Source organism: Haemaphysalis longicornis, unplaced genomic scaffold (assembly GCF_048455015.1).
Source record: "Haemaphysalis longicornis isolate Haplotype H1 unplaced genomic scaffold, Haemaphysalis longicornis Haplotype H1 scaffold_12, whole genome shotgun sequence".
Lineage (NCBI taxonomy): Eukaryota > Metazoa > Arthropoda > Arachnida > Ixodida > Ixodidae > Haemaphysalis > Haemaphysalis longicornis.
Genome location: NW_027526225.1, coordinates 81,850,188 through 81,877,898, shown reverse-complemented (window position 1 = coordinate 81,877,898; position 27,711 = coordinate 81,850,188). Strand labels below are relative to the sequence as shown.

General features: G+C 47.9%; 1 protein-coding gene across 2 annotated transcripts in view; it reads right to left on the bottom strand.

The window, feature by feature from the left end:
• The window catches only part of LOC144162867 (DNA-binding protein SMUBP-2-like), a 38,359-nt gene that overhangs the window by 3,916 nt on the left and 6,732 nt on the right, over window positions 1-27,711 (bottom strand). For both annotated transcript variants that reach the window (XM_077693578.1, XM_077693579.1), the window contains exons 7-16: window positions 26,347-26,547; window positions 24,579-24,803; window positions 22,909-23,006; window positions 15,691-15,873; window positions 14,739-14,857; window positions 11,354-11,448; window positions 5,419-5,542; window positions 2,373-2,549; window positions 654-834; window positions 432-549 (exon numbers count right to left, since the gene is read on the bottom strand). In XM_077693578.1, coding sequence (XP_077549704.1) covers window positions 432-549; window positions 654-834; window positions 2,373-2,549; window positions 5,419-5,542; window positions 11,354-11,448; window positions 14,739-14,857; window positions 15,691-15,873; window positions 22,909-23,006; window positions 24,579-24,803; window positions 26,347-26,547 — 1,521 coding nt within the window. The remainder of the gene's footprint in view (window positions 1-431; window positions 550-653; window positions 835-2,372; window positions 2,550-5,418; window positions 5,543-11,353; window positions 11,449-14,738; window positions 14,858-15,690; window positions 15,874-22,908; window positions 23,007-24,578; window positions 24,804-26,346; window positions 26,548-27,711) is intronic.

Genomic DNA, 27,711 nt, shown 5'->3' with positions numbered 1-27,711 from the left:
TCTGTTCTTTTTGTGCTTGCTTTTCCTCCCGCACGTGCCGGCGTTGCACTGCCACTTTTTTTCGCTTACTACTGTAAAAACCAACCCAACGAGTGTTCCTAACTAAATGAACGCGAGCACTCCCGGTTAACAACGTATATCGTGCCCCAAATGTACCACGAGTTTTCTTTGCGCTAAACAACAGGGGAGATGTATGACAAGCACCAGCGGTTCACGAGTTTCGAACGCTTATGACTATATAAACCGCCTGGCTTTCGAAGCCTCTGCGTTATGCCGTGCAACAGCCACTACGACGGAACGCCGCGTAGCTCTACTTGGGTCGAGCGAGCGAGCTACGACAACAAAGTGAGCCCCTAAAGTGCTCTGCCCTTAAAAACTTCCCAGCTCCCAAGCGTATGAGCAGTCACAGTTCGGATAAGGCAAAGGCGCACCTCGTGAACTGTGCGCCTTTCAAAGGCAGTCAGTGAGCTCGGGAACGAGTGCTCCTTGTCTTTGGAGTCTGCAAAATTCCTCACAGCTGCTTCCCACTTGGACTGGGGAGTCCTTTCCCTGCAATGTTAGCGCAAAAGGTCCACATTGACACAAACCGTCCCAGGACAACCCACCAGGCCAAAACAAAAATAAAAAAAAAACGTGGCACTGTCAGAACCCACTCTGCAGATCTCTGTGCACAACTGTTGCTGTTTGCCTTGGCCGGCTGCCTTGGTTTTCCCCCTCGCTCGACCTTCGACGTTTTGTCTGGCTGCAGCTTGGTCTTCGACTTGCTGGCAGACTTCTTTGGCTCCTTCAGCCGTACGCTAGATGGCCTTGCAGTAGACGAGCATAACTCTAGCTCTGAAAAATAACAACAAATGAGATCAAACACACGCCAACCAACAACGTTGGTTCTTTGCTAGAAGCATTAACATGTACTAAAACAAGCGTGCATAGTAGCAATTAACTCCACAGAAAGTACAAATTGCAGGACAACACCACGAGGGTACATGCTAGGGTTGGAACCAAAATTCCGAAAAAGTACCTGCCCGTAAAAACAGGGATAAGCTGTCAAGCCTGCAGAGCTTTAGCCTTTTCTTTTTTGTACCTGCACTATGAGTTTTTGAAAGGAATTTTACATACTAGAAATGTATAATAGCCTATACTTAAACTCTGCCACCGTAGAAATGTGGAAAAAGGAGCGTTTTTGGAAGGGAGGCAGCACTGATTGGTATTCACAGTGTGAAATAAATGCAAGTCAGAAGGGCTTGCATGAAAGCGGAGGCACTTTCCCAGAGTTCAAATGGTGGCCCAACTCGTCTCTGATTTCAAAATTTTCACCATAAGCATAAAGGAATGTCTCGAACTTGTCCAGCAGGTGTTTAAAGCGGCCATGCAGACAAAACACAAGTTTAGCTCATTCAAAACATTGCCTTGTTAGAACCATACTGACACCTCTTTTAACGCACACTTTGCTCAAATAAGCTATGTAGTAATTAGGAAAAAAATGGAACGGCCATGCAACCCACTAGCTCATTTCCCGCAACAGAATTTATGATGTCATATGCCCAGTTATGCGATTGGCTGAGGCCAGCAAAAGTAAACGCAAAGTAGGCAGGGCTTATAAGCTTGTTGAAGGACCTAATTGAACTTAAATGTAATGCATATTCATCTTACAGAAGTAAGAATGGTGGCGTAAGCAATGAAAGTTACAAAACTACACGTAGACATAGCAGCACCGATGCGCACTGCTGTTGGTACTAGGCACATCATGCTTGTTTTAGCTGCCCAGCAGCCTGCTGCTTTGGAGTTGTCTTACACGATACTGGCCGATTGGCGTAAGTGACGTTATCTTACGGGGTCCTGTCTGTCGAGCATACCCCATGTTTCACGAAACTATTACTTTCTACTGTAACAAAACAAGCAAAGTGCAAATGCGGTCAAAAACAAAGCAACGGGGGACAATGGTTCATGGCTGACTATGGTAGTGCCATCTTGGACGACTGATGGTAAGCAAGGCTGCAGAGCATAATGGCGCACTGGAAGTTCGTTTGAATACCCGCCCTTGCAACTTTATAGCAGACGTCACGGAAACACACGATTTGGCGGGAGAATCAAAATTTTAACCCAAATTGATTAAGCGCTAGGGGTACTATAAAGCAAAAAACCATTTGAATAAAACAGACTTGTATTCTGTCTGCATGGCCTCTTTAAGAAATAGAAAGGGCCAAAAAAGCTGCAGCGTTGTGAAAAGAGGTTGGAGCAAGCAAGACAAAGTAAAGCACTGGGCGGCAGTACCACAAAAATCCTCCAACCCCTTACCACACTCACCGAACCAGCTCAGCCTGCACAACATCGGCTACGTTACAACTATCTCGGGGTTTCCTGATGTCACCCACCAGTGCTGTACTCCCGGGCGCTGCGCACCTCCCCTTCTTCGCCAAGGTAGTCCACGAGCGACTTGAGGAAGTCGTGCCGCGACAGGGTGACGCTGTCGCACACCACGGCCAGGTGGCGCCGCGCTCGCGTGACGGCCACGTTCACTCTCCGGTCCTCAGCGAGAAAGCCCACGCTCCCTGGCCAGGAACAGCCCGCAATCAGCAAGGCCACAAAAAGACGGCCCCTGTCCTCACTTATGACTGAGGAATCCAGTTCAACAAACAAGCTACACCTGTTGGAAGTCAGTGTGCAAACACCGAGCTGCTTATAAGAAAGCAAACACTGCTTTTTCGCCACCACACAGAAAATCTGCAGTGGGGACAGAAGCAAATGAATTTAATGACAGCTCAGTGGATTCACAGGACTGATGGCATTTCAGAGAAACAGGGGAATTTAGTAAGAGGTACCAGCAAAGTTTTTACTTTAGTCTTTTGCTACTTCTTTTAAACACAGTCAAACGTCATTATAATGACGTAGCATCGGGACAGTAATTTAGTTCGTTATATCCCATATTTGTTGTAACAGTATAGTAAAAAATTGGTTCAGATCAATCGGTAATCTGGCTGCTGCAAGAAACTCGTGATACGAAAACGCATTACTTTAATTTGCGAACTATAAACAAGGTAATTTTACCTTCCTCCTTGCAGCATTTCAAGCTCAATGAACCAGAAAATGAAACGGGAAACGAGAAATTACAACAGAGCAAAGTTTATTTGACAAAACAGGCCTGCATTCCTATTTTTTCGACGAAAAATGTGATCTTTGCCTGGTGGCTATTCGCAACCCTGAGCTGGGTGAAGTTTTTCAGTGCCCACGAACAAAAGAGCCTTTTCTACATATGCAGTTTCGGATGCTGGGAGTTTTTCCAAGTAGCTTCTCAGCCTACTGGTCAAATATTTCTTCGTTATATCCGATACCGCGCATTGCTCTCACAGTTTCAGTTTCATTATAAAAGAATAAGTGTCATTGAAATGAAGTGTGGTCAACCAAAGTTTGTATTTAGTTTCCTATAGCCGATAATTCACTGTATCAGTGTTCGTTATAAGGAGGTTAACTGTAAATGAAAAAACGAAAAATTTCAATAACTTGAAGCTAACCTTGTAACGTTATGTACTGGAACCAATGCAGGTACGAAGGTACATTAAATATGATCTATTGGAGCATTTTTAAAATGAACAAATCTTACATTCCAAGCAAGTTGTATTTTGCAAAATCGTATTGTATTTTTAAGATTTCAAAAACCCATGCAAGTTCGGCAGCTGCTTGAGGTGATACAAACCAATACTATTAATTTGCTCTGCCTCAAAACCTCTAAGCTTCAAAAACTGAAACATTTTAGAGCTGCTGCGGTCTACAATTTCGCAAGACAAGCCGTTTGAATGTTGAAGCTCCAATTTTTCAGAGTTTCTGGGCTTAGTGCAAAAATTTCAGAATGAAATTCAAAACCAAAGTAAAAAGAGCCAAAAGTCGCTACCGAAATTTCTTCCGCACAACGCCCTACCAATTACAACGGTGAAACCCCGAACTTCCCAGAACGCCCCCAACAGCATCAAAATGATGTCTGTAAGTTAACCATACAGCGCAGTGCATTGGCCCAACACTGCGAAAAATCTGACCACTAGATGGACTTAAGGGGTGCACACATGACTGGCACCAGAACAAATCAGTTACAAAGAATCCTTCTTAAGTGGTGGCACATACAAGGAACTTGGGGAAGGCTGAAGGGATCCCTATGTGCCCCCCATTTATGCTCACTGCCTCCAATGCACACAAAAAAATTAAAGCCGTTCCACTCAACGTGAAAGCTGTCAGAAGTGCATAGCAGTGATTCACCATAACGGGCTGTTGTGCCCTTATCAGCTCACTGCTACCACCCAATGCAATTCAAATTTCCCGCCTTCGCAGTGCTCGCGCGCCCCCTGCCCGAAACTGCGCCAAGGGGATCGAGTTCTGTTCTTTTTGTGGTTGCTTTTCCTTCCGCACGTGCCGGCGTTGCACTGCCACTTTTTTTCGCTTAGTATCGTAAAAGCCAACACAACGAGCGTTCCTAACTAAGTGAATGTGGGTGCTGGCAGTTAATTACGTGTATTTTGTCTTAAATGTACCTGCAGTTTTTTTTTGTGCTAAACAACAGGGAGATGTATGACAAGCGCCAGGGGTTCACGAGTTTCGAACGCTTATGTCTATATAAACTGCTTGGTTTTTGAAGCCTCTGCGGGATGCCCTACAACGGTACGCCAGGCTCTACTTGGGTCCATTATCTTGCTGTGCCACCTGATTCTGGCAGTCACTTGACATCAAGCGTTACACTAAGCTACAACAAGGTGAGCCCCTAAAGTGCTCTGTACTTAAAAAAAAAAAAGCTTCCTTTTAGCTTGTATTCACTGGTGTGGCCTGCATGCGGGCAACCATGTGTGCGCTGTCACTGGTTACGTCAGGCTCCGTGAGATGGCGGTACTTGTCCATGCCAAGCCCACAATGTGTTTGATGTTCCAAACTCTATCCCACTGAACACAAAGTAATGCCTCAACTCCAATCTGAGCGCGATTAATAACACATCTGTTGACACAAGCGTTGCGAATCGGGTGGACACGGGGCAGACGACGGATGCCAGTGTTTTTTGTATTTTTTCCTGCGAGGTACCGGCGCAGCAGCACAAGTCGTGCCTTGACTGTGTTGAAGAGGCACGGACGTGGCCGTTTCTAGTGTGGCCAGGCGAAGACATTGACAGCTAAACTTTTCAGTGAATACCATCTATATGACTGCTGCTAAAGGTTGACCTCAGTCAACCCCTGATGAAGGAGCCGTGTAGGCTTCAAAACAGTAAGACTGCTTTAAATGATGCCTTTGGTTGGAGTGGTTGTGTTTCGTTTAAAAATTTCTTGGTGAAAAACCTCCTTCCTCGGCGAAATTGTAGTTCAGCTGATGACCACCGCGTGCAAAACGCAAAGACATGGTTCACCCACAAGTTGGAGGTGGACTGCGGAAGACCCCCAGGAGGCTGACCTGTGTCGTTGGAGCGCACAAAGGACATGACCACCGCTTCCTTCTCTCGACCCTGGAAGCCGTCCACCGAGCGCACCTCCAGGTCTGGGTGCCGCGAAGACAGTCGCAGCCGTATCAGCTCCACCTGCGCACACCGAATGGCGGGCAATGGGTGGACGGCCACCCATTCTAACGTGGGGAAGGGCAGCATTCAGTACACAATGGGCTTTTTGTCTGTTGCAGGAAAAAAACTCTGACCCATGCAATGAAGGTGGTTGGCCAAGGTAGCCGTGGGTGTCACCTGCAACGATTTCTTTATGCCCTCTACCAAACAGTTAACCCATAGGCGAAAAAACACAGTTTACCCTTTACCAAAACTTGCAAAACTTAAATCACACTGCCGGCTCCTCGCATCTAACTGGCTCTTCTGGAGTCCTCCCCATGCGTAGCCTTCCTATAGTGATGTCACCACACAAACAGCACATCCCACTAGGCAGTGCACTCTTTCATAGCACTACCGTAAAGTTCCAAGCGAACGCCCACCCCCAAAACATCGCCCCACCCCCCTTTAGGGGTGAAATATTCAATTTACTAAAAGACCTTAAAGGAGTACTGACACCAAATTTTGATACCTAAAAAATGATATAATTGGCTTCAGTAGTTTGTACAGATGCCTCACAGAAATTTTTGCAGTGATCCGAGGCCGGAATCACATCTAAAATTGATTTTGATTTTCCAGGCTGCGAGCTTCCACAAATCGGCAGCACTAGCGCAATCGCTTTCGGCGTGACGAAACATTGGCCAGCGTGTCTGGCCGGTTCAGAGTGACGTCATATAGTCGTTTTCAGAACTGGAAACGATATCCTGCGCTGCTGTTGTCGGCGGTATTCGTTTGGGCAGTAGACGTGGGAGTAGCTGTGTGAGCAATGCTTGTAAACGTTGCGTGTTCGACGTCTTTGCTCTTCAGTTCGTTGCCGGCACATGGTGTTCGGCACTGGTGCCGAAAACTGCGCGATGTCGACGGGCACCGCGGCGACGCGGCGGTGCGCGTCACCGAGCTCGCCCAAGTTGTGCTATGGCAAGCTCGCGGTATGCGAAGTACTGCTCGTGGAAGCCTGTCCGAGCAAATCGACGACGATGCCAAGATGCATGACTTTCCACGCGACGACATGCAGCGCTAAACGTGGACTGAGTTCGTGCGCGCCGACGGCCGCGAGAACTGTCGCCCAAGCCAGCGGCCTCGGGGTTGCACGGGTCACCTTGGGTGTTGGGAACTTAGTATCGTGGCGACTGGTATCGCTGGTATCTGTACAACTGCGAATGACCATCCCTTACACAACTTTTCACCAGACTATCATCCCCTTTTTCGCATATGAAGCTTTATTCTGGCAATAATTTCCGTTTCAGCGATCGGTGACCAAGACATCTGCCGCGGCCTGTTTTGATTCTAGCGCGCAGGTGGCGCCATCTTTCGGCCGCTCGCCGCACCGTGGTTCCGGCAGCGCTGGGTCGGAGCGCCGAACCTCCGCTGCCGGTCAGCGTAGGCTTACCATCGCGGCAAATATCTGAACGCCACTTTTAAATTCAGCGCCGATAACAACTCCTAGCACAATTTTCAACACACTAACATCTACTTTCTCGCATGTGGAGCTTCTTTTTCGCGATCAGATTGATTAGAAGAGTGGCGACAAGCTGTTGCTATCACGGTCTGTGCCGGTTCGAGCCGCAGTGATATTAAAAAACGGACGACTGCGAAGACATCGCCGGCCTAATCGCCTGGCCAAATAAAGTTGTTCTGTCTATCGGGTAGCAGTGACTCATCCGAGTCTGACGATTCAGACGACATGTCGACTGCGCGGGCGGATCGCGGACCATGTGAAATCGTAGCAGACGATGCGGCGAACGCATGGAGGAAAGAAAAACGTTTCTGACGTCACGGGTGAGACCGTGACGTAAGGCTGGCCCACTTGCAGGCTGGCCTTCGAACGGCCATTTTCCCGCGCGGCGACCAAATTTGAAATTGGTTGCAATAAACGTGCTATAATTAATTCTGTCTTGGCGGCTGACGGCTTTCGGTTCGATTTTCGTAATTACTGGGCCAATAGGTATTCTTTACAGCATAAAAACTGAAAGCGAGAAATTTAGTGTCAGTACGCCTTTAAAGATCTCCCTACCCTTAAATCCATGGATTTAGCGTCGATGAGTGAACAAAATAAACGCGAATCATCTATTCATGTGTTTATGCAGTCACTTATTTGTCCCCTCCGCACTTGAGCCGAAAGTTCGCCCATCTGGTATTTCTTCTTGATATCTCCGCAGTTTTGGTTGGCGGTGCGGCCGCTTTTTTTCTAGTTTTTCACACCTGACCCGAAAGATTGCCCGTTCTGTATTTTTCACTTGATATCTTTGTACATTGGGTGGGCATTGTTTCGGAACTTTAAGGTATGTAAAAGAGCACCGATGTCAAGTCCTGTGTGCTTGTCCACTTTGCTATCAAAAGACGCACTTTGGTTATGCGTACAGTAAAAACCTCGATACAAGAGACACTCGGTTATAAGAGATATTTAAATATGACTTGGTTGGTTTTCCTACATTTGCCACGTTCGCAACATCACATACAACAGCCCTTGGTTACAAGGGGCATTCTGTCACTAAGGACATCTTTTTGGGTCCCTAGAACAAATTCTTCACTACTTAGAAGAAACATAATAGAAGAAGGGCCTTGCATGAAAAATCTGCCTTGAAGGTGAAGCGTAGGCCTGCATCCCAGAGATTGCAGAGTTTCCAGAATCTGTTAATTAAGGAGTTTGTGTCTGCAGATGCGGTCCTCATATGATCCAAAGGATTTACAGATCGCACGATCTTCATGCAGGTAAAAGATATCCTAGAGGATGAACTAAAGGAAGAGGACTACGAATAATGAGGAGATTTCTGGGCAGAAAGTGTCGATAATTGTGGCTGATAAACACCTAGAAGCACTTTAAAGGAACACTGAAGGCAAGTTGGGGTCAGACGAAAGTTCAACTGCCCAAAGCCTTCTCAGTGTTTATTTGGTGGCGAAGGATGCTTTAATTGCCAAGAAATTACAAATTGAAAAACGCGTCCCATTCCTGGCGCCATTTCATGACGTTTCGTGCGACGTCAACGTTGTCCGGAAGCGAGTGATACAGTGGTGCGATCTTGCAGGAAAACTAAAACCTACCGAGCGAACCATCGCAGCTGCAAGAGCCACTGGTCGCGCACTCGGCGCATGTACAACAAAACAACTTGTCCATCCCACACTTTCGTTACCGGCTACTCTCTGTGCGTCAATCTTAGTACCGCACAGGACGTGGGATAGTAGTTAAAGGAGCCATCAAGAGAAAATACAACTTTGCTTAATTTGAAAGAACTAGCATTCAGTATCTCACTCAGCTCCATTACAGCCACAAAAGATGTTTTTTTAACGAGAAGAAAAGCAAGAAGTATTTAAAAACTTTCAAATTTTGCGCCACAGTGACATGTTATGAGCAAGAATTACGTCATTTGGGTCAACAATAAAACATAATTTTCAGTGCGTTAACTGCACGTTAGCATTCAAGTGATGCGGTCAGATGGAACTAGAGGCCCCATTACAGACGTCCCGTCGTGTGTCGTCGCGACAGCTCAGTTAGGCGGCCGCCAATCGCACAAACAAGGTTCCGTGACGTCATAGAAAAGTAGCGGGAAATTGGCTAGGGGGTCGTGACTGCATCACACGTTTTCTTCAATATGTCCGTTATTTGTTCAAAGATTGCGATGATATTGGTATCATTATTATCGGAACTAAGCAGTCTTTCTAATAAATCCAACTTGTACTTTGTCTTCATGGCTCCTTTAAACAATGTGAATGTACCACGCAGCCTTCTACTTTACCCACAAAATGCCTAGCGGACCGCGCAACCGCAGCGAGAATGACAAAGGTGCCCTTTTGATTTGCATTCTCGTTATGGATATTCGGGTTTCAGTCGCTTCGATGCACTCGGCTTAACAATGTGGCGCCACCTGACCTGTCGGGGAGCAGCGCAATTACTTCGTGTTTTATTCCTGGACTATGGAAGCTGGCCAGATTATTCTACCGAATGGCGGCGGCCATGCTTAGGCAAGTGGATATAAGCTTATCTGATAAATAGCGTGAATAAGAAGGCGATCAACGCGACCATCGTAAATGCGACCAACACTGCGCAAAGGTTGGCCGCAGGCGAAGTGCACGTACGTTCACCCTTTACCAGTGCAAACATCTTTACAAACGGCAACCTGCTACCTCCAGCTCGCATTTGAAACCTCATGCTCCTATTTGGCTTGCTATCATGGTCAAAACATACAGTACCACTGCATGCAGGTGCGAGCGTCCAATCGGCGCGACGTTTGTCTCAGATTTATTATTGTAGAACTGCATGGACCTTGTTTCTAGCAGACTTATCTCTCTTTTAAAAGCGAAGCTCTTTAGCAAATCGTAATTTGTTGTGTCCGCGCAGGTAAAATACCAAGAAATTGCCGAGCGCGCGCACATGAGCGCAGGCCTCGCGGCGACTGCCCGGCAGTTAACAAACCAAGAAAATACCTAGCACTCACGTTCGCTTGCCTCGCGACGACCCCCCAGCATCCGCTGCGCATGTTTGTCATGCCAAGGATACCCAATTAGGGAGGTTGGTCAAGATTGCGGCGACCGCCCGGCAGTTAAAACCAAACAAAACAAAAATGCCGAGCACTCGTGTGTGTGTGTGCCTCACAACCACCCAACATCCAAGCCAAAAATACCCACTTAATTAAGGAGATTGGCCAAGACTGGCCAAAAAAAAGCTTCAGCGTTCGCCGTATTCGCGACAACACTTGCTCGGAACGAGAGAGACACGTCATAGCGTACCCCCCTCCCAAGGTAATGTCCACTTGCTCAGAACGAGAGAGACACGTCATAGCGTACCCCCCTCCCAAGGTGATGTCTAATGATTATCACTTCCGAAAAAATGAAAGATGCTCACACTTATAGCCAACATGATGGAGTAAAAAGTCATTGCGGCAGCAAAGAAGAAGCAAATCGGCTGCAATCGTGGACTTAAACCTTCGTGATGGTCATTGTGCACAGCTTTGCTTCTTCAAGTCTTGTGCATTGGAGTGAGCGTCCTTCACTTTTATTAAGTATTCCTTTTTCATTCTACAATGTCAGCGTCATTTAGTGTTGGCCACCTGTTAATTTCGGCGGTTTTCTGTAAAATAATTTCTGCCTTTCGTTGTGACGGTGTGCTCAGCCCCATATATGTTGCCGCACACTGCCAACTGCTAATGAACACAGATACAACCTTTGCGAAAGTCCCAACCGTTCACGACGTACATGTTTTGTGGCTTTGCGGTTGAGACACCTTCTGAGTACTTTTTTCATAATTTTGAGGGGTTCGAATATTTCCAATAATAAAACTTTCATTCAAATCTAATAGAATATGAAATAATTCGAATCAAATGTTCAAATATTCAGACACCCCTACTTTAATACATCAGCATCAGTGTTTTCGGTTACAAGAGACCTTGGTTATAAGAGACATGTTTCCAGGCTCTCTTGAGTGTCTCTTGTAATGAGTTTTTAGTGTAAACATATTTTCTACAGATGCCTTTTACACTTTGTACATTTTATGTGTATGGGCATTGTTGTCCCTCTCGCGTCAGAAGAGCCTATTGCTTAGCCGTGTACGGCCATAATGACGCCAACACATTCAAAGTGTTACCTGAAAAAATATAGGAAAGACATTTCCTTGAATACAGCATGAGCATGAGACATTTCCTTGAATCAGATTTCCTTGAATCAGATTTCCTTGAATACAGCGTGAGACATTTCCTTGAATCAGATCAAGCATTTCACAAAAAGGCACTACAGTGCCGTTGAAGAATGAAATGATGGCCACAAAACTGAGCACATGTGAAGTTACCTATACTAAATGGTCACCTGCAAGTTGTAAGGCGAAATCACTGCAATTTCCGAAGCTGGCACCCCGCTTGAGACAAGGCGTTCAACGTGAATGGCCACCAGGTCAGCTTCTCCTGCAAGCACAAACAGAAAGCGCATTCTTGGCAACCTTCACTTTCGAAGGCGTAGCTGAACTTCTTTTCTGATCGCAAGTGTCATGCCTTCTCCCAACAGTGCTGTACTTCCTTTGCCATCATGCTTTTGGTGGCAACAGCAGACACGTCACACAATACGTTTACTAACCAAGTCAGTCTGCACCAACCTATTTTCAACATGCAATGAAACAGGATTTAAGGGGGAGGGGAGAAAAGACTCTTAAAGGAGCCATGAAGAGAAAACACAAGTTTGGTTCATTCGAAAGATTGCCTCGTTAGAACCATAACGACACCACTTATAACGCAAACTTCGCTCAAATAAGCTACATAATTAGGAAAAAAGGAAATGACCATGCGACCCACCAGCTCATTTTCCGCAACAGAACCTATGATGTCACTCGAGAATGCTCTGCGATTGGCGGAGGCCGGCAAAAGCAAACGCATGTTAGGCAGGGCTTACAGTTTGCATAGCGAGCTAAATGCCCGTGAAACATACTGCACATTCTTTTTATGACAAAGAACGGTGGAGTAAACGGTTGAATTTCCGAACGAACACACAAGCGTGTGCGCCAATGCGTACGAAACTACCGCCGGCCGAGCTCGACATCTCGCCGTCGCGCAGACGAATTTTCGGGTTCAAGGCTCTTAGGGGCCAACGAACCGTCCCAGCACGCACAGCCGCGACCTTGCTTGGTATCGTAATCCCTTCACAGGAGGTTGGCCGTCATATCGCCAACCAGCAAAGGTGAAAATAGAAACGAGGGGAGTAAGGAACAGCAAGCAGCGACGAGATAGTGACAGTCGTCGCAGTTTCGGAATGGTGTTGGCTTGCTGCTATTGTTAGGAGCTCGTTTCCAATTTACAACCACTGAAAACTTCAGTTTGTTCGAGTACTTTACAATGAAATTTTGTTGCTACGTTTTGAAATGCCCATGTAGTACGGGCAAATCGTCCAGGGAGTGCGACATCCCCGGTGAGGAGATCTCCTTTCATGTGCTGCCCAACGACAAACCTCGGCGAAGCAAGTGGCTACGTTTTGTGAACTTTGCAAACGGAGGAGAAAGAGAGCTCAAGGAAGTACGAGTGTGCTCGCTTCATTTCCGAGGAAGTGATTACGGCAGGGACCCTTATGTTAGCTCACTCGTGGGACATGCTGGCGCTCGTCGCCGACTTCATCAAATCGCCGTCAAAGCGCTCTGACCTTGGGGGAAAAAAATGCCGTAAACACCGCGCATTGACACTCGTATCTTTCTGGTCGAAGCAGAGAGCTCGCGCGAACAGCTTTCCATACACGACACCGGCCAACTGGCATAAGCGATACTGCTACTGAAATTGAACTATTATTAACCGTAATAAAAATACGGCACATACGTACCAGTCTGTATTCGTCCGTCGCGACGGGGCTGACGAGGCAGCGGTGCCGACGGCAGGGCGTTCATCTGTTGTGGCTATCGCGGAATGGTCGCTTTCCCGTCCACCGCGTATCCCACAACTCTTGCCGCTCGTGCACTTAGAAGCATTGAACGTTCAAGTGGTGTGAGGTTGTTAAATGCAAGCCCGAGCTCCTCGGCGAGAGTTTTCTTCTCCGGATCAGGCGATTCCATGACTAGGGCTGCGGGTGCACTAGGTTTTACTAGTATTTTTAAAATGGCCGCCGTCTCGGTCGACTCCCGTGTGTGGGTGCTATATGGAGTCGACATACTAAGTATCTGTTTCATGGACCGGCTCGTATGACGCCATTGTTCACGTCACGGAATGTGCAATTTTAGCGGGAGATTTAAAATTTTGGCTTAAATTGCCTTATTTCTCAGTGAATAAAGCATCATTTGCTTCCGGGAAAGCGCTTGGGGTACTATGAAACACCTAATCTTTCGAATAAAACAAACTTTTGTTTTCTCTTCATGGCTCCTTTAAAACAGCTCCTTTTAATTTAAGTAAACTCTGTGAAACTTGCCAGTCTTGCGGCTTTTTTCCCACTGATTTCGAATATGCCGTTATTTTTGTAGTCAGTCAATTAGTTCCCGAGATAATTAGAGATAATTAGCCATTTTTGGAGGAACACTAAACAAGACAGTGTTAGCTATAAAACTGCAATCCTTATATTTTTCAATACTGTGAACCCTGGTGAATGCAGTAAGGGAATCGGTATTTTGATGCACCGCTTGGAACTAATTTCACAGCTCATTAACCTTTGGTGGCACCAGTGGCAAGGAACCATTTCGAATGCCCATTTCAAACACCAAGGTTTAATGAGCTGTAAAATTCGTTCCAAGTGGTGCATAAAAAAACCGATTCTGCCACTGCACTTACCAGGGTTCAGAGTATTAGAAAATATAAAGATTAGAGTTTTATGACCAACACTGTATTGCCTATTGCTCCTCCAAAAATGACTAATTATCTCTAATTATCTTGGTAACTAATTGACTGACTCAAAAAATAACAGCATATTTGAAATCAGTGGCAAAAAAGCAGCAAGACTGACATGTTTCACACAGTTTACCGTATTTTCACGCGTATAACCCACGCCAAAATGCAAAAATTTCCGTGACAAAGTAGGCGCGCGCATAATATGTGGGGTTCTTCCCTCAGTGCAGCTTCACGGCAATGTGCATCATGCCGTGAAGTTCCTACGGAGTAACACTGACTAAGCCTTCCATGGCAGCGATTGCGCAATACATACAAGGGCAAGGAAGAAAAACCAAGGATGAGCGCACTATAACAACTGAACAACCTTGTGTACAACAGTGAGGACTGCGGCTCAAGTGATAGCTCTAGCGATAGCAGTGACACTGAGTGAATTGTGAATTTCGCCTTGCAGTCAGTGTATTATATGTGCTAAATATACGCTTTTTCCGCCTACATAGTACGTGACATGTTGCTTGAGCAGTAGCTGTGGTACAGCCTTTCCTGTGTCAAATGTGCGGGCAATGCGCGAAGATTGTCATTTTCTTTTCCGGCAGGCTGAAAGTGAGGGTGCAGATTATATGCTGGGGCGGGTTATACGCGCGAAAATACGGTACTTTACAATTAAAGATAACTGTTTTGAGAGCAGCTTCCCCCCCTTGAGAGAGATTTGAGGCTACGCATAGCTAGCGGAAATTTTGATAACAGGCCACAGGTATACAAAGAAGCCGCTTGCTTTGACCAAATAAACCACGTAATGTGCGAGTGACAGCCACACATCAAGAGGTAGAGAATTTTAGATGTCTGACAGCACACGCGGTTAGCTGTCGAGCAACAGCAGCAGCTCCCAGGTGCAAAGTGGGCACCTTCGTTTCCCTTGGACTCCTCATCCGGGGTGTCCAGCTCCGCCATCTCACAGCCCGCTGTGTCAATGAGCAGAAGGGGCAGGGCCGTGTCCTCGTTGTCCTCCACACCAGGCAGGTCCCTGTGGTGCAAGCGCACGCTGGTAAGTTTGTCCAACATCACAGAAAACAGCTAGGAAGAGCTGGAAAGACCACCAGAGCTCACAAACTTGGCTGGAATTTCCCACTGGTGGACACAGTGCAGGACAGGGGGCCAAGTTACCAGAGATGGCTGGTCACAAAGGTGGCACTAGGTGTCACCAGATAAGATACAGAGTACCGTCACCGACGCACGCAAGTGAGCAACGGCGGCCATTTTGGTGTTTATCAGTGTTGCCAGATTGCTGCTTCTGCAGCCTTGATTGATTGTAGGGCTTAAAGCGCCGACGCAACGCAGGCGATGAGGCGCGCCGTAGTGGAGGGCTCCGGATTAATTTTGACCACCTGGGGATCTATAACGTGCGCCGAAATCTCGTACACACGGGCGTTTTTGCTTTTCGCCTCCATGCTTCTGCAGCCGCACTGCTAACTTTGACAAGGTCGTTTGTAAACGCCTCCAAAGATGCAGCAACACGGCATCTTCGGATGCACTTCTGCAGTTGAAACGCCGCGAAGCGCGTCATCTTTAATTCACATTCGGAACGACGTTAGTCGCACGCAGCCGCAGAGCAGGGAGGACAAGCTGAGCCTACAAGAGTTGACCAACTAAAACACAAACAACGAAACGGCGGTGCCCATGAACCATCGCAGCGTAAACAAACGTCGCGTAATGCGAATTGACCAATGACCACGGCGGCGGCATGGAACAATAGGAGAAAAGAGTGCCGATACTCTGCAGCCTTATCTAGTGACATTAGTGGCACTATGTATTCCCTGAGCCTTCGTAACACTCTCAGGAGAAGTTCCCCACACCGACCTGAGAAGGTGTTCAGCGACCGAGGGGTGTGCTCTGAGCCGGCCACCGTAGAGGCGCTGCGAGGGCCACCGCATGATGAGCTCGTGCATGCGGTACTGGGTGGACAGCATGCGCACGGACACGGGCCCGTGCCGTCGTACCACCCGCTCCATCAGCGTCACCTCCAGGCCACCCTTGGCTGCACTGCAAGCACAACACAATACGGGCAAGGGGTCAGGAGAAAGGCCCACCGCAAGCGTCTTCTCTCTCCCTAGGTTTACAAAAGAAAGCAACCAGAAGAGAAGACAAGGAAAGAGCAGAGATTCGCCCCCAGCCCTGAAAACTGGCAATGGTGGACAGGTGTTTGTTGCACGGCACTTCCAGCGAGTCGGAAGTCCCCACTCCTCTGTACACATGAATGCAGCACTGCCCCTTGGCGAGCACAGGACAGCACGAGCGCATGGTGCGCCATTCTACCATGTTCCGCTGTAAGTGGCTCATCCAACTCCTCACCACACTTCCTCTCATGCAGGAATTTTCCGCCTTCCCCTGTTGGCGCCACTAGAGCAGCTTGGTCATACCATCCACCTCTTTAGGGGATGGGACACTGGCCTTGAGGACCAAAAATTTGCCAAAAAATCAATTTTCTGTATTAATTTTATTTGCAGTCTACAGGTACCAAGAAATGTACCTGCAAAATATCATAGCTGTATCATAAGTATTCACAAAGCTGACGCCCTTTGAAGTAGCCTAAATGACCATTTTTGCCTATGTCCCCAAACTTCGTGCCCTGTTTTCTCAGAACAAAATTTTTTCCACATGGTCAGCTGTCGGGTACAATATCTCGGTATGTACTGGTTCGATTTGTATCATTTTTGCTGCATTCGAAAGCTTATGAACTGAACAGTGCAACACAACCAGAAAAGTATGGGATACCTTTTTGCTGCCACAAGATTTTATGCCGTTTTTATGAAGTTTACAGGGTTTGCAGAAACAATGCTAAAATTACTGCTGTGGTACAGTTGCACTCCCTGGTCCTACTAGAGCCCAAAGGGATGAAAGCTATTTGAGTATTTTATACATACATAATGAAAAAACCGCCCAAAACGGAATGGCATAACACGTTGCACAACTGTAAACTTCCGCCCCATAGACGAAAACTGACTGCATATTTGTGCTCAGGATGTTAAAATACACTCAATGTGTAAATCTCAAGCACATAGGTTAAACAAGCACACAGGTTAAAAAATGTCCTCAAGACCAGTCATTTACACTTGCAACAAAAGCAACGCGAGTTCTGTCGCGACGTCAAAAGCTGGTCGAGACCAAACGACAAAAGCAATTTCCATGCGACTAAAGCGACAGAAATCGCATCACTTCGTCACAACTGTGAATGGGCATTTGCACCTCTGCACTCTGGAGAGCCACAAGCAGCACGGCTGCCATCCCATTGGGAACTGAACTGCAACTGCCAGGAGAACACAAAGTGTGACAAGCAGTCAAATCTGCCATGAAACAATGCAACAAAAAAATGTGGTGAAGGCAGCATCTAAGGGCTGCAAAGAAAGTGAGGCAGGGCACCAGAATGCGGAATCTCAGTCTCAGTCGGCACTGGACCAAGCAGCCCACGTGGCTGCACAGGAGGCCCTTCTCACAATAGCCTCCGATGGACCCTCGGCGCCGCCCTTCTCAGACCACCCCTGGCCCAACTGCCCTGACGATGACCCCACTCTCGCTCCCGCAATCAGGCTCCGTAGATTCAAGCAGCTGAAACAACAACGCCTCAAAGCACTCACCCCTTCAGGCCACCTCACCTCCTTCCCCACCCTGACCCAAGCACAAGAGATCTTCTTGAACAAGTTCTTCACCAACACCTGTACGGCACCAGAGACCATTCGACAATGGTATTATCCCCAGCACGCCCCCCGATGTCCCTACTGCCACCACTCCATCGCAGCCGATCTCTACCACCTCATCTGGCAGTGCCCCAAGTTTTCTCGCTTTCGTACATTCACTCCCCCTCACCACGACACCTCAACTTACATCGACCCAACATCCCTCTCACACGACACCCTCTTCAAAACCATCATTTATGCCACAAACAAAAAGCGGCCTAGTGCGGGCAATTTAGCAGTGGTCTGCACGACTTCTGAAGAGATCCCTTGAAAACGATGTCATAAGGACTGTGCTCCGCCCTCCCCATTCCCTGCCTCCCCCCCCCCCCCACCCAGGCCTTCGGCCTTCCTTTCTAATAAAGTTAACAACAACAACTCAGTCTGCAATGGAAACATGCAAACAAATTCGCATCAGCTAAGGGGCGATCCTTTGCCCCAAATCTAAATGTACGCAGCTTGTGGGGACCCTTGCTTCCCTACGCCTCGCCTGCACATGTTTTCGCAAGCTGGGAGCCGCCATTTTGGGTAGCCGGCGCGCCGCGTGAGTCGTGACCTCTTTGTGACCCCATGCGACGCGCCGAACCAGCTCGCCGTGAACGTGTGCGCGAGGGCGCGGGGGAAGGAGGACCAGCTTGTCGCCTTCCTTCACACCACCCTCTTCCCATCCTGTGGAAAACCTCCTCTCCCCTGGGGCCTACCTGCGGGACCATAGAGTTTCTTGGTAAGTATGTATACTAGAGAGGAAACTGCACCTGGGAATCCATGTCATCGTGGGGGGTTATGGGAAGAGCCCCACTTTTTGCTGGGGCTTGGCATGACAATTGGATTCTTAAAGCCGTTTTTGGGATTTGCTATCTTCACTATAGATTAACACATCTACTAGCTACGAAGAAGCCAAAATCCTCCCTGTTCTGTGGTGGCCGTGTTCGGTGAAACGGCAGGCAGTGTGTGGTCGTACCTGACGTTGGTCATGCTGCAGTTGAAGGATGTATGACTGAGCGGGTAATATGCCGCCGCCGCGAAAGTTGTAGCTGACGAAAAAAAAAAAAAAAAAAAGAAACAAAATGTACTTCAACGAAGGCAAGATACGACAGATACGGGCGCCTGTATCCATCCTATCTTCTCTTCTTCCGCGACTGTTTAAGGCCACGTTTTCTTTTTTCTTCAAGTATGAACCAACTTGCTCAGCAACAAGTTTGGTTAAACTGTAGCTGACGGTCGGCGCACCGGTTTCCCACGAAGCCGATGTTTTCATAGGCATGCTCGAAAAGCTTTCCAAACTCTTCAAACAACTTATTATCTGAAATAATGGTAAAGTTAATAAAATCAGAGTCTCTAATTAGTTTCCCCCAAATATTAACATTGTTGTTAACTACCAGCTTGGCCTGCAGATTATTAGGCACAGCCGTTCCTGAAAAAAATACGCTTTCCTTCCTTTTTCCTTAGCTTTAAAACAGCCTGTTTTATTTTCCACTTGTATAATAGCACACCATTCTTTGCATTATTTGTGGCACTGTGTTCAAATATATGGCCACTGGAGTCATTTCAATCAAAGCCAATGATGAAACTAAGGCGAGCGCATGATGTAATGGCTGCCCATGACTACACAGACGGCCTTGATGTGAGCCGCATAGACACCAGCACCAGATTCCTCTCTGGTGTATATTGTAAGAAACTCTATGTGCGGGACGAATGAGCATTCCACCGGGGTGTCCACTGGGCGATTTGGTCGGAATCGGTTGGCTCGGTAGTGCCTACTCCGAATGCCCCGATGACGGTGAACCCAGTTTCCTCCACGGGACTCTGCTAAGAAATTCTGACCTGATTAGTCACACGGGATGCCTCCCCTGCTCCCGCGGCCGTGATGATGGATATTGAGGTCTGAGTCCCGCAGCTTGAGTGAGTGAACGGAGTCACTGTCTCCCCGCAAGCGATAGTCGTGTTGTCTGGTATACGCCCTGTATCTGCCAGGCAATAAAGCCTTACTTTGGGTTGCCGGAGCCTGTCTACCGCATGTGAGTACCCAAACCCATGCGTGAGTCTCCGGATTCCGCAGGGGCTAGTGTACGGCACGTAGCACTTTCTCTAGCGAAGCTAGCCGGGGTCCTCTGCTATCCCGTACGTTAGCTCACAAGCTGAAACCACATTTTATAAAAAAAATCTCGGGCCATCTCCCCTAACGTGAAACCTGGGGAGGGGCGAAGCATGCAGTGTATAAGTGTATTCTTGGCCCCTTAGCGTTTTTGCCAACGGAGATGAAACATTTGTGGGGTAGAGGTATACAGCTTTGCTGTAGAAGTCTCTTGTCTTTGAAGCACGAAGCTCTCTAGCGCGAGGCGTAAACAAGTTTCCCGGTGTTTTAGTACCGTGACTATATGAGACGACAATTACGACGGCGACAGGAGACGCCAACAGCTCCAGCCCCAAAGGGGCTTCGCCCCTAAAACCAGCTGTAACGAGTTTATTGCACTTGCGGACTAATTCTGATTTCCTGATGCTGTTCATTGGGTTTAACATACTTTAGGGCACGGCCCTTTAGCGCCGGAGTCCGCGTAACCAAGTGAGCGAACGAGCCACTCCAGCAGAAAGACTGAGAGGAGCACCTGGCGAGAGTGTGAGGGGGAGGGCGGCATGCACTGCAAAGGCATCCTCTTCCAGTGCGTCACCACGGCTCAGTATGTCTCACTGCCTTCCCCTTCGTGCCAGACACTCCCCGTCGTTTGTGGCTTGTCCTAACCTCGCAAAATTCGCGCAGGAGGTTCAAACTTGATTTGCAACAACATTCTCAGTGGCGGCGAAGCACTGCGAGACAGCGGCAAAGTAGCGCACGCCGTAATGCGTTCGCTGATCACGCGATAGTTTCTGAGACGCAGCAGATATGCACCATGACCAAGAAGACTACAGTCCGCACTGCGCACAAATTTTACATTAGGGAGTATAGTAACCGCCACGTTAATTTTTTCAACTCAACCTAGAAAACAAGGTTGAACATATAATCCCACTGCCCCAGCTTTTCTCAAAAGAAGGAATGGGCAGCAAACAGGACAGAGAGCTGTTTTACGATGTCGTTTGGTGCAACAGACACAGAAAGGGATCCCACTAAGAAAATGTCACGTCAGAAAGACCCAAATAATCTACACAACAACAGAGTGACCCACAAAGCATCACAAAGCAGCAAAGGCAAGGCTGTTGCATGTCATACCTACCGTATTTATTCAAATAAAAGGCGAGGTTTTTTTCCAAAATCTGTAGTCTCAAAGCCATACCCCACCTTAGATTTGAAGTTCAGAAATATACTTTTTTTTTCTTTTTTGACTCTCGAAACTGCACCCTCGCCTTATAATCGTGACCACCTTATAATCAAATAGATACGGTACTATGGAGATGCTGCCCTGAGATGTGGGAAGTGTGTAAGGCAAAGTAACAAACTTTTTCATTGCAAAATACACTTGCTTGTACAAGAGATGCCCTGGAATTGTTTAATTTTACACCGCCTCCAATTTGATGACAGTTTCAGTGATCACTGCTGATGACGCAAAAATGAGATCCAACTATCATGGCAGATGCTAATGAGGGAACCAAGTTTAATTGCTAGCTTCACCTGACACCCATACACTCATGCGACACTGTGCCATAGATTGCTTCATCGCGGTGTCCATCCTCAGCAGTAGCAAGCAGTTCGTGGGCTCTCTCAATAGAAAATCGAAGGGCCAAAAGATTACAAATCTGCTCTGGAGCAGTCAGGGAAAGTTCAAAAGGACATATATAAGAGAGGCAAAAAGCAACACTCTCCTTAGTTCACACTTTTTTCAGACCTGAAAGGAATAGCGACACGAAATTTCAAAGCTGACATAACTTGTAAAATGCTTTCTTTTTGTAGGGAGATATCTCCCAGCAAGTTTGAACAGTAGCCGTTCAGTATTCTGCCCACACAAGAAAGCCCAGAGTGGGCCAGCATGACATCATCTGCTCCTTGCCCCAAACTGCCGACGTTGGGGCTCCCGTGATGAAACCGACGCGCTGGCTGCGGTTGGCGCGCGCTGCTACGCCGTGTGTACACGTCATGGTTTTGGGGCTGACGTCATGCTGCCCGGGCACGCGGGGACGGTGAAGACTTCGGCCGGTCTGGGCAAGCGCATGCGCTCGCTCGCACGCATGTCCAGACTGGCAGCGGTGCGACAAGAATGGTGACGGTGCTACCTCCTGTCATGGCGGCCACTCGGCGTTCGTTTTGTCGAAACCGAAACTAACACGAATAAACGACGCCGTAAATTATTGTTGCCACTGCGATTGACCGTCTCATGTGCCATTCTATGATTAGTGGGCTAATAGGCACCCATAGCAGCGGAAAAAAAAACACGACACGAAAATTTCGTGTCAGTTAAGCCTTTGGGCCGCCATGCCTCCACAGCACAGTAGTCTCTGACCACTTTTTTACCTGGAGGATTCCCAACACCCAAGTGTTGGAAACACACCACTTTTGTGGTCTGTGTCCATTTCGACTGCTGTCACGTCTGTTCCCGAATAGATCACAATTCATCGCCAACTCTCGACTGCAGCACTTCCCCGAAAGTCAGTTTATAACGGCGAAGCTCTTTAGCAAATCGCAATTTTTCGTGCCCGCAGTTAGGGATTGGCGAAGATTGCAGTGACCGCCCGGTAGTTAACAAAAAAAAAATATCAAGAAAATGCCGAGCGCTCAGGTGCGCGTGCCTCGCGGCGACCGCCCAGCGTCCCTGGTGCATGTTTATCAAGCCAAGCTTACGTACTTCAGGAGACTGCCCAAGTTTGGCGGCAAAAAGAAGACTCCAGTGTTCAGCATAATCGGGGCAACACTTGCTCAGAACGAAAAAAACACGCAGTGTACACCCCTCTAAGGTGATGTTCAATGATTGTCGCTTAAAAAAACGAAGGAAGCTCACACTCATAGCAACAATGATGGAGCAAAGGTCGTTGAGGCAGCGAAGAAGAAGCAAATCGGCTGCAATCACGGACTCAAACCGTCGTGATGGTCGTGAAGGTTCTGTACAGCCTCGCTACCTTCAAGTCTTGCGCGTTAGTGTGAGCTTCCTTCATTTTCCTCTTTCCCTTTCCCAAGGGAATCGCCAGGAATGCAGAATGATAGGCAATGGTCATAAGCGCCCTCCTACTCTACCTGCTGCTCCCGCTAATGCAACCACTGGGTGTCACTAGGGTGTCTCGAATCAGAACTCCCGACCACCTCCTGCCGCCTGCACTGAGTCCCGAGTACTGCCAATCAGTCGCCAGGGAGCCGGACATGCCTTCCTCTGCCTGTCCTGCTTGTGACCTGTTCGTGGCCAGGCACAGGCGGTAGCGTACTCACGCCTCCGAGACAATGGTTGGCGGCAGCTGGAGGTGGTCCCCCGCCAGGATGCACTTGGGCGCCCGCAGCAGGGCCATCCAGCAGGCCACTTCCAGAGCCTGCAAGCCCCCGAAACGACTGGTTCAGCCCTCGGGCAACCTCTCACTGTTCTCTGGACGCTGGGACACACCGCTGGACAAACGCCTACGTGGGACTAACAGGCAGGTGCGTAACTGGCAGGGCCTGACGACGCGCCGCTTCATTCTGGATAACGTCGTCCAACCATTTCGTTGCCGCAACTGCTCATGCACTGCGCGCATCGGCGAAATCGACGCTCTTTGGCGAAAATGGCCGCGTATCTGCTTCTTTCGTTGCAAATGTCGACGAAAGACGATAGTAGACAGGCACCCCTGGCAAGTAAAGGCCTCCCTTCTTTTTCCCGCTCACCTCCCATGCTGTTCCTCTCCCGTCTCGTTCCTCCCAAGGTAAACACGCTAAACGTTTGCTCAAGTCAATTTAAATTTACCGCGTTCCACTGCTCCAAGTCTGGTGCCTCGATGCCGGTGCTACCGTACGGCGGAGACGCGCTGATTCGAGGCACCCTACTACAATGTTTATAGAACCACGTTGCCCTGCTCCACGTGCATTCCAAGCGGAACGTGGAACCTATCTAGTGGAACCTTTCGTTACTGTTGCTGTTTGATTTCTTAAAATTCCGCCAGGAGGTAGTGGCGCGGGCAACAGCAGGCGATGATTTTCTGCAGTTGATGTAGTATTTCATTTGCTATGGTGCTTGGTGCTCACTTTGTACCATGCTCTTTTTACATTACAAAAAGAGTGGAAGGGAAACGAGGGCGAGGAATGTCAGCTTTAATTGCTTGTTTGTAAGTAAACAAACCATCGCTTGTGTTTGGTTTGATACAAGTTGCAGCAGGAAGCACAGGTGTGATTCTTCGGTTAAGACGGAATGTTGCTCAGCCTTCATTGTCCCTCCAACAATGTTGATTGATAACAAAGGTTCATGAACATGCTGCCACGAAACATGCCTTCTTATATGTTTGTTTGTAACTAGCATGTGGCCAAACTCAGGTACCTAATCTTGTGCCCCTTGCGAAGCTCGCGTATCACTGTTCCTTTAAAAGCTGCATCGGCAAGCTTTACCAAAAAAGGGTGAAGCTTTTTCAGTCCCTTTCGTAGACTTTTCTTGTCTCATTGCCAGCGTCCTCAACCTAATCCGACGCTTCCAGAAACAAGACCACAACAGATAAATGCGTGGAAAGCAAACACAGTGGTATTCGATTTGCCAACGCTTGTCTGAGCAAGTCACTTTGTTGATTACCGCATTTATTCGAATATAAGGTGAGGTTTTTTTAAAAAAAAAATCCGTAGTCTCAAAGTCATATCCCGCCTTATATTCGAAGCTCAGTATATATATGTGGCGATTTTTTTGACTCTCCAAACTGCACCGTTGCTTTATAATCATGACCACCTTATAATCGAATAACTACGGTACCTCCTCAACGCTTCCGTTTTCTATAAATTTATTACGGAGCACAAGTTTGCGCCAATAAACGTTCATTCTGACCAGAACACTGCTTCCTTCCTCACTGTGCGACAATATCCAGTGAGTAAAAGTCTGTGTTAACATGGTGGACAAAGAAAAGGAGCACCGCCCCTGCCCGCTCGCCCACCTGGGAACACTCGTCGATGACGGCCACATCAAAGTGGCTCTCGGGCAGGTTCCTCAGGGGCCCATCACTGGAGGCCGTGGTGAGGGTGGACAGCACCACGTGGGCGTTGGCCAGGATGCGGCCGATCGCCCGCCGCTCGCGCTCCTTCAGCTCCTTGCGCAGCTCACCAAGCTTGCCCCTCGTCTGGTATCCCTTGTCCTTGGCCTTGCTCTGGGCGGCCGTGCTCTGGCCGGAGGCAAAGAATAATGTGGTCCTCAGATGTCGTGTACCCTCTGCCAACAGAAGGAGGCAATAAGACCAGGAGAGGAACAGAGAGACCAAGAATGCCCCTATCGTTGGAGTCAGCAGCAATAAATTGCATGCTTTGATTTGATTTGATTTGATTGATTGATTGATTGATTGATTGTAAACCTGGGGATCTTTAATGCGCGCCGAAATGTTCAACGCACAAGCGTTTTTGCTTTTCGCCTCCATCAGAAAAGCAGCCGCCGCGGCCGAGAACCAAACCCGCGTCCTCGTGCTTAGCAGCACGACGCCTTAGCCACTGAGCCACCGCGGCAGGTAATAAATTGCATGCGGAGTAACGAAACGCAAGTGGCCATTTACCCGTAGCTTGTAACCCCATTAGCGCGATGACAAAGATGACAAAGATCACACACCTTGATGAAGCCCTGTACTTACCTGGCAGCGATAGAAAAACTTTACGTCCACCTGAAATTCAGCCATGCGACATACAGCTTTCCTCTCATGGCTTCCCTGTCAAGGCTTCCCCAAAATTACTCACCTACCTATCCGGCAGATCAAAAGAATGAGGTACACTGCATCAGGTGGGAAATTGTGAACACCTGTGAGTGAACACCCACTGGGACAATACACTTGTCCAGAAGGCCATGCAGACAAAACACAAGTTTGGTTCATTCGAAAGACTGCCTCGTTAGAACCATACTGACACCACTTTTAACACAGACTTCGCTCAAATAAACTATATAATTAGGAAAAAAGGGAATGGCCATGTGACCAACTAGCTCATTTCTTGTAACAGAACCTATGATTGTCATATGTTCTCAAATATGCAATTGGCCAAGGCCGGCAAAAACAAATGCAAAATTAGGCTGGGTTTATAAGCTTGCCGAACGAGCTATCTCCGCTAAAGTGTAATGCACATTCATTTTACAGCAGTAAGAATGGCGCAGTAAACAATGAAAGTTACGAAAATACATGTAAACGTAGAAGTACCGATGCACACTGCTGTTGGTACTGGGCGCACTACGCTTGTTTTAGCTGCACAGCTGTCCGCCGTTTTGGGGTTGTCTTACACTACACTGGCCGATCCACGTAAGCGATGTTGTCTTACGTGACCCTGTCTGTCGAGGATACCCCATGTTTCACGAAACGATTACTTTCTAGAGTAAATAAAACAAGCCAGGTGCAAATATGTTCAAAAACAAAGAAACGGCGAACAACAGTCCGTGGATGAGTATGGTAGCACCATTTGGGAGGGCTGACGGTAAGCAAGGCTGCAGAGCCGAATGACGCGGTGGAAGTTCATTTGAATACGCTCACCTATGAATTCATTTTTGACGTCACAAAAACACACGATTCGGCGGGAGAATAAAAATTTTAACCTAAATTGAATAATTTCTCAGTAAATACGGCATCGTTTGCTGCCGGACAAGTGCTGGGGCACTACAAAACACAAAACCTTTCGAACAAAACAAACTTGTATTTTGTCTGCATGGCCCCTTTAAAAGGGGGAAGGGGGCCCTACCACGAGGTCATCAATCTCTTTGCGGATGTCTCCGATGATGCCAAAGTCATCCGAGCTGGCCAGGATGGCGTCGAGCGAGTGCCGGGCAATGCCCGGGAGCAGTCGCGCTGGGTGTCCGAGGCGCACAATCTTGAGCGGGGTTGCAGAGAGCCTCTCCACCAGGTTGTCGACAGCAACGTTGGACGGAGCACACACCAGGACCTGAAAACCAACGCCATCGTCAGTCGTTGGTTGCCTCCTGCCTCTCCCTATCACTTGCAATCAGCCCAGCTCATTCCGCCATATCTCTCCACCAAGTGCCCTGCCCTTTCAAAACAGTCTCGCAGTATTCTTAGCTTTAACTATTTTTTTCCACATATTACAGCCTCGGGGGGGCTATAGGTTGTATTCACTGGTGAGGCACGCATGCAGGCAACCATGTGAGTGCGCCATCACTGGTTACGTCGGGCTCCGCGGCATGGTGGTACTCGTTTGTGCTAAGCACGTGATGTGTGTTGGACGTTTCAAACTCTACCCTACCGAACGCAAAGTAATGCCACGACTCCAATGTGAGTGCGATTATTAACATCTCTGTTAACACCACCATTGAGAATTGGGTTGAAAGGGAGCAGACGACGCACGCCGGTGTTCTTTTTCTGCGGCGTGTGGGCACAGTGGCACAAACTGCACCATGTCCGTGGCGCTTCAGCTATGTCCGTGGCCATTTTTCCAATGTTGCCAAGCGTAGAAACTGAAAGCTAAACTTTTCAGTGAATGCCATCTATAGCTGTAGCAGGCATGTACACAAAGAAAAATAAAGATAAACGGGTTGTATGTACATATTTGGCAATGCAGACATGTAAAAAGTAGGCATGAAGAGAAAATGAGGAACTACGAAAGCCTCGAACACGTACTAGATCTTCCTGAAAAGTACCAACATCAAAACATAAAGAGAAAAAAGGTGGGGCATATACACTGTGCCAACAGAAAGGGGTCCAAGTGCTTCTACAATGGGGTAAAAAATTGACTCATGAACAATTACGTGTGTATGTACATGTTTATGGCACAAGGGCATTGAGGCTAAAGAGCGCCATGTCAGAGTGCGTGGCCTTTCAGTCAGTAAAATACTATTTGAAAGGACGTGAGGAGGCTAAAAAAGAAAACATCAATCAATAAAAGGCCCTCAGTCTAAAACGTTGTCAAAAAATGTAAAGATCCTAGCGTATACTTGCTGGAATTACGCACGGTAGGTAATAAGTTAAAAAAAAAAACCCCACCCGCATCTTCCCACGGGGGGAACTCGAGTAAATGCGTCGCAGAGTGGTGGGGGTATCGCGTGAATGTTGCGTAATTGGGTATGGTTTGGGAATGCTTAATTGTTATTTC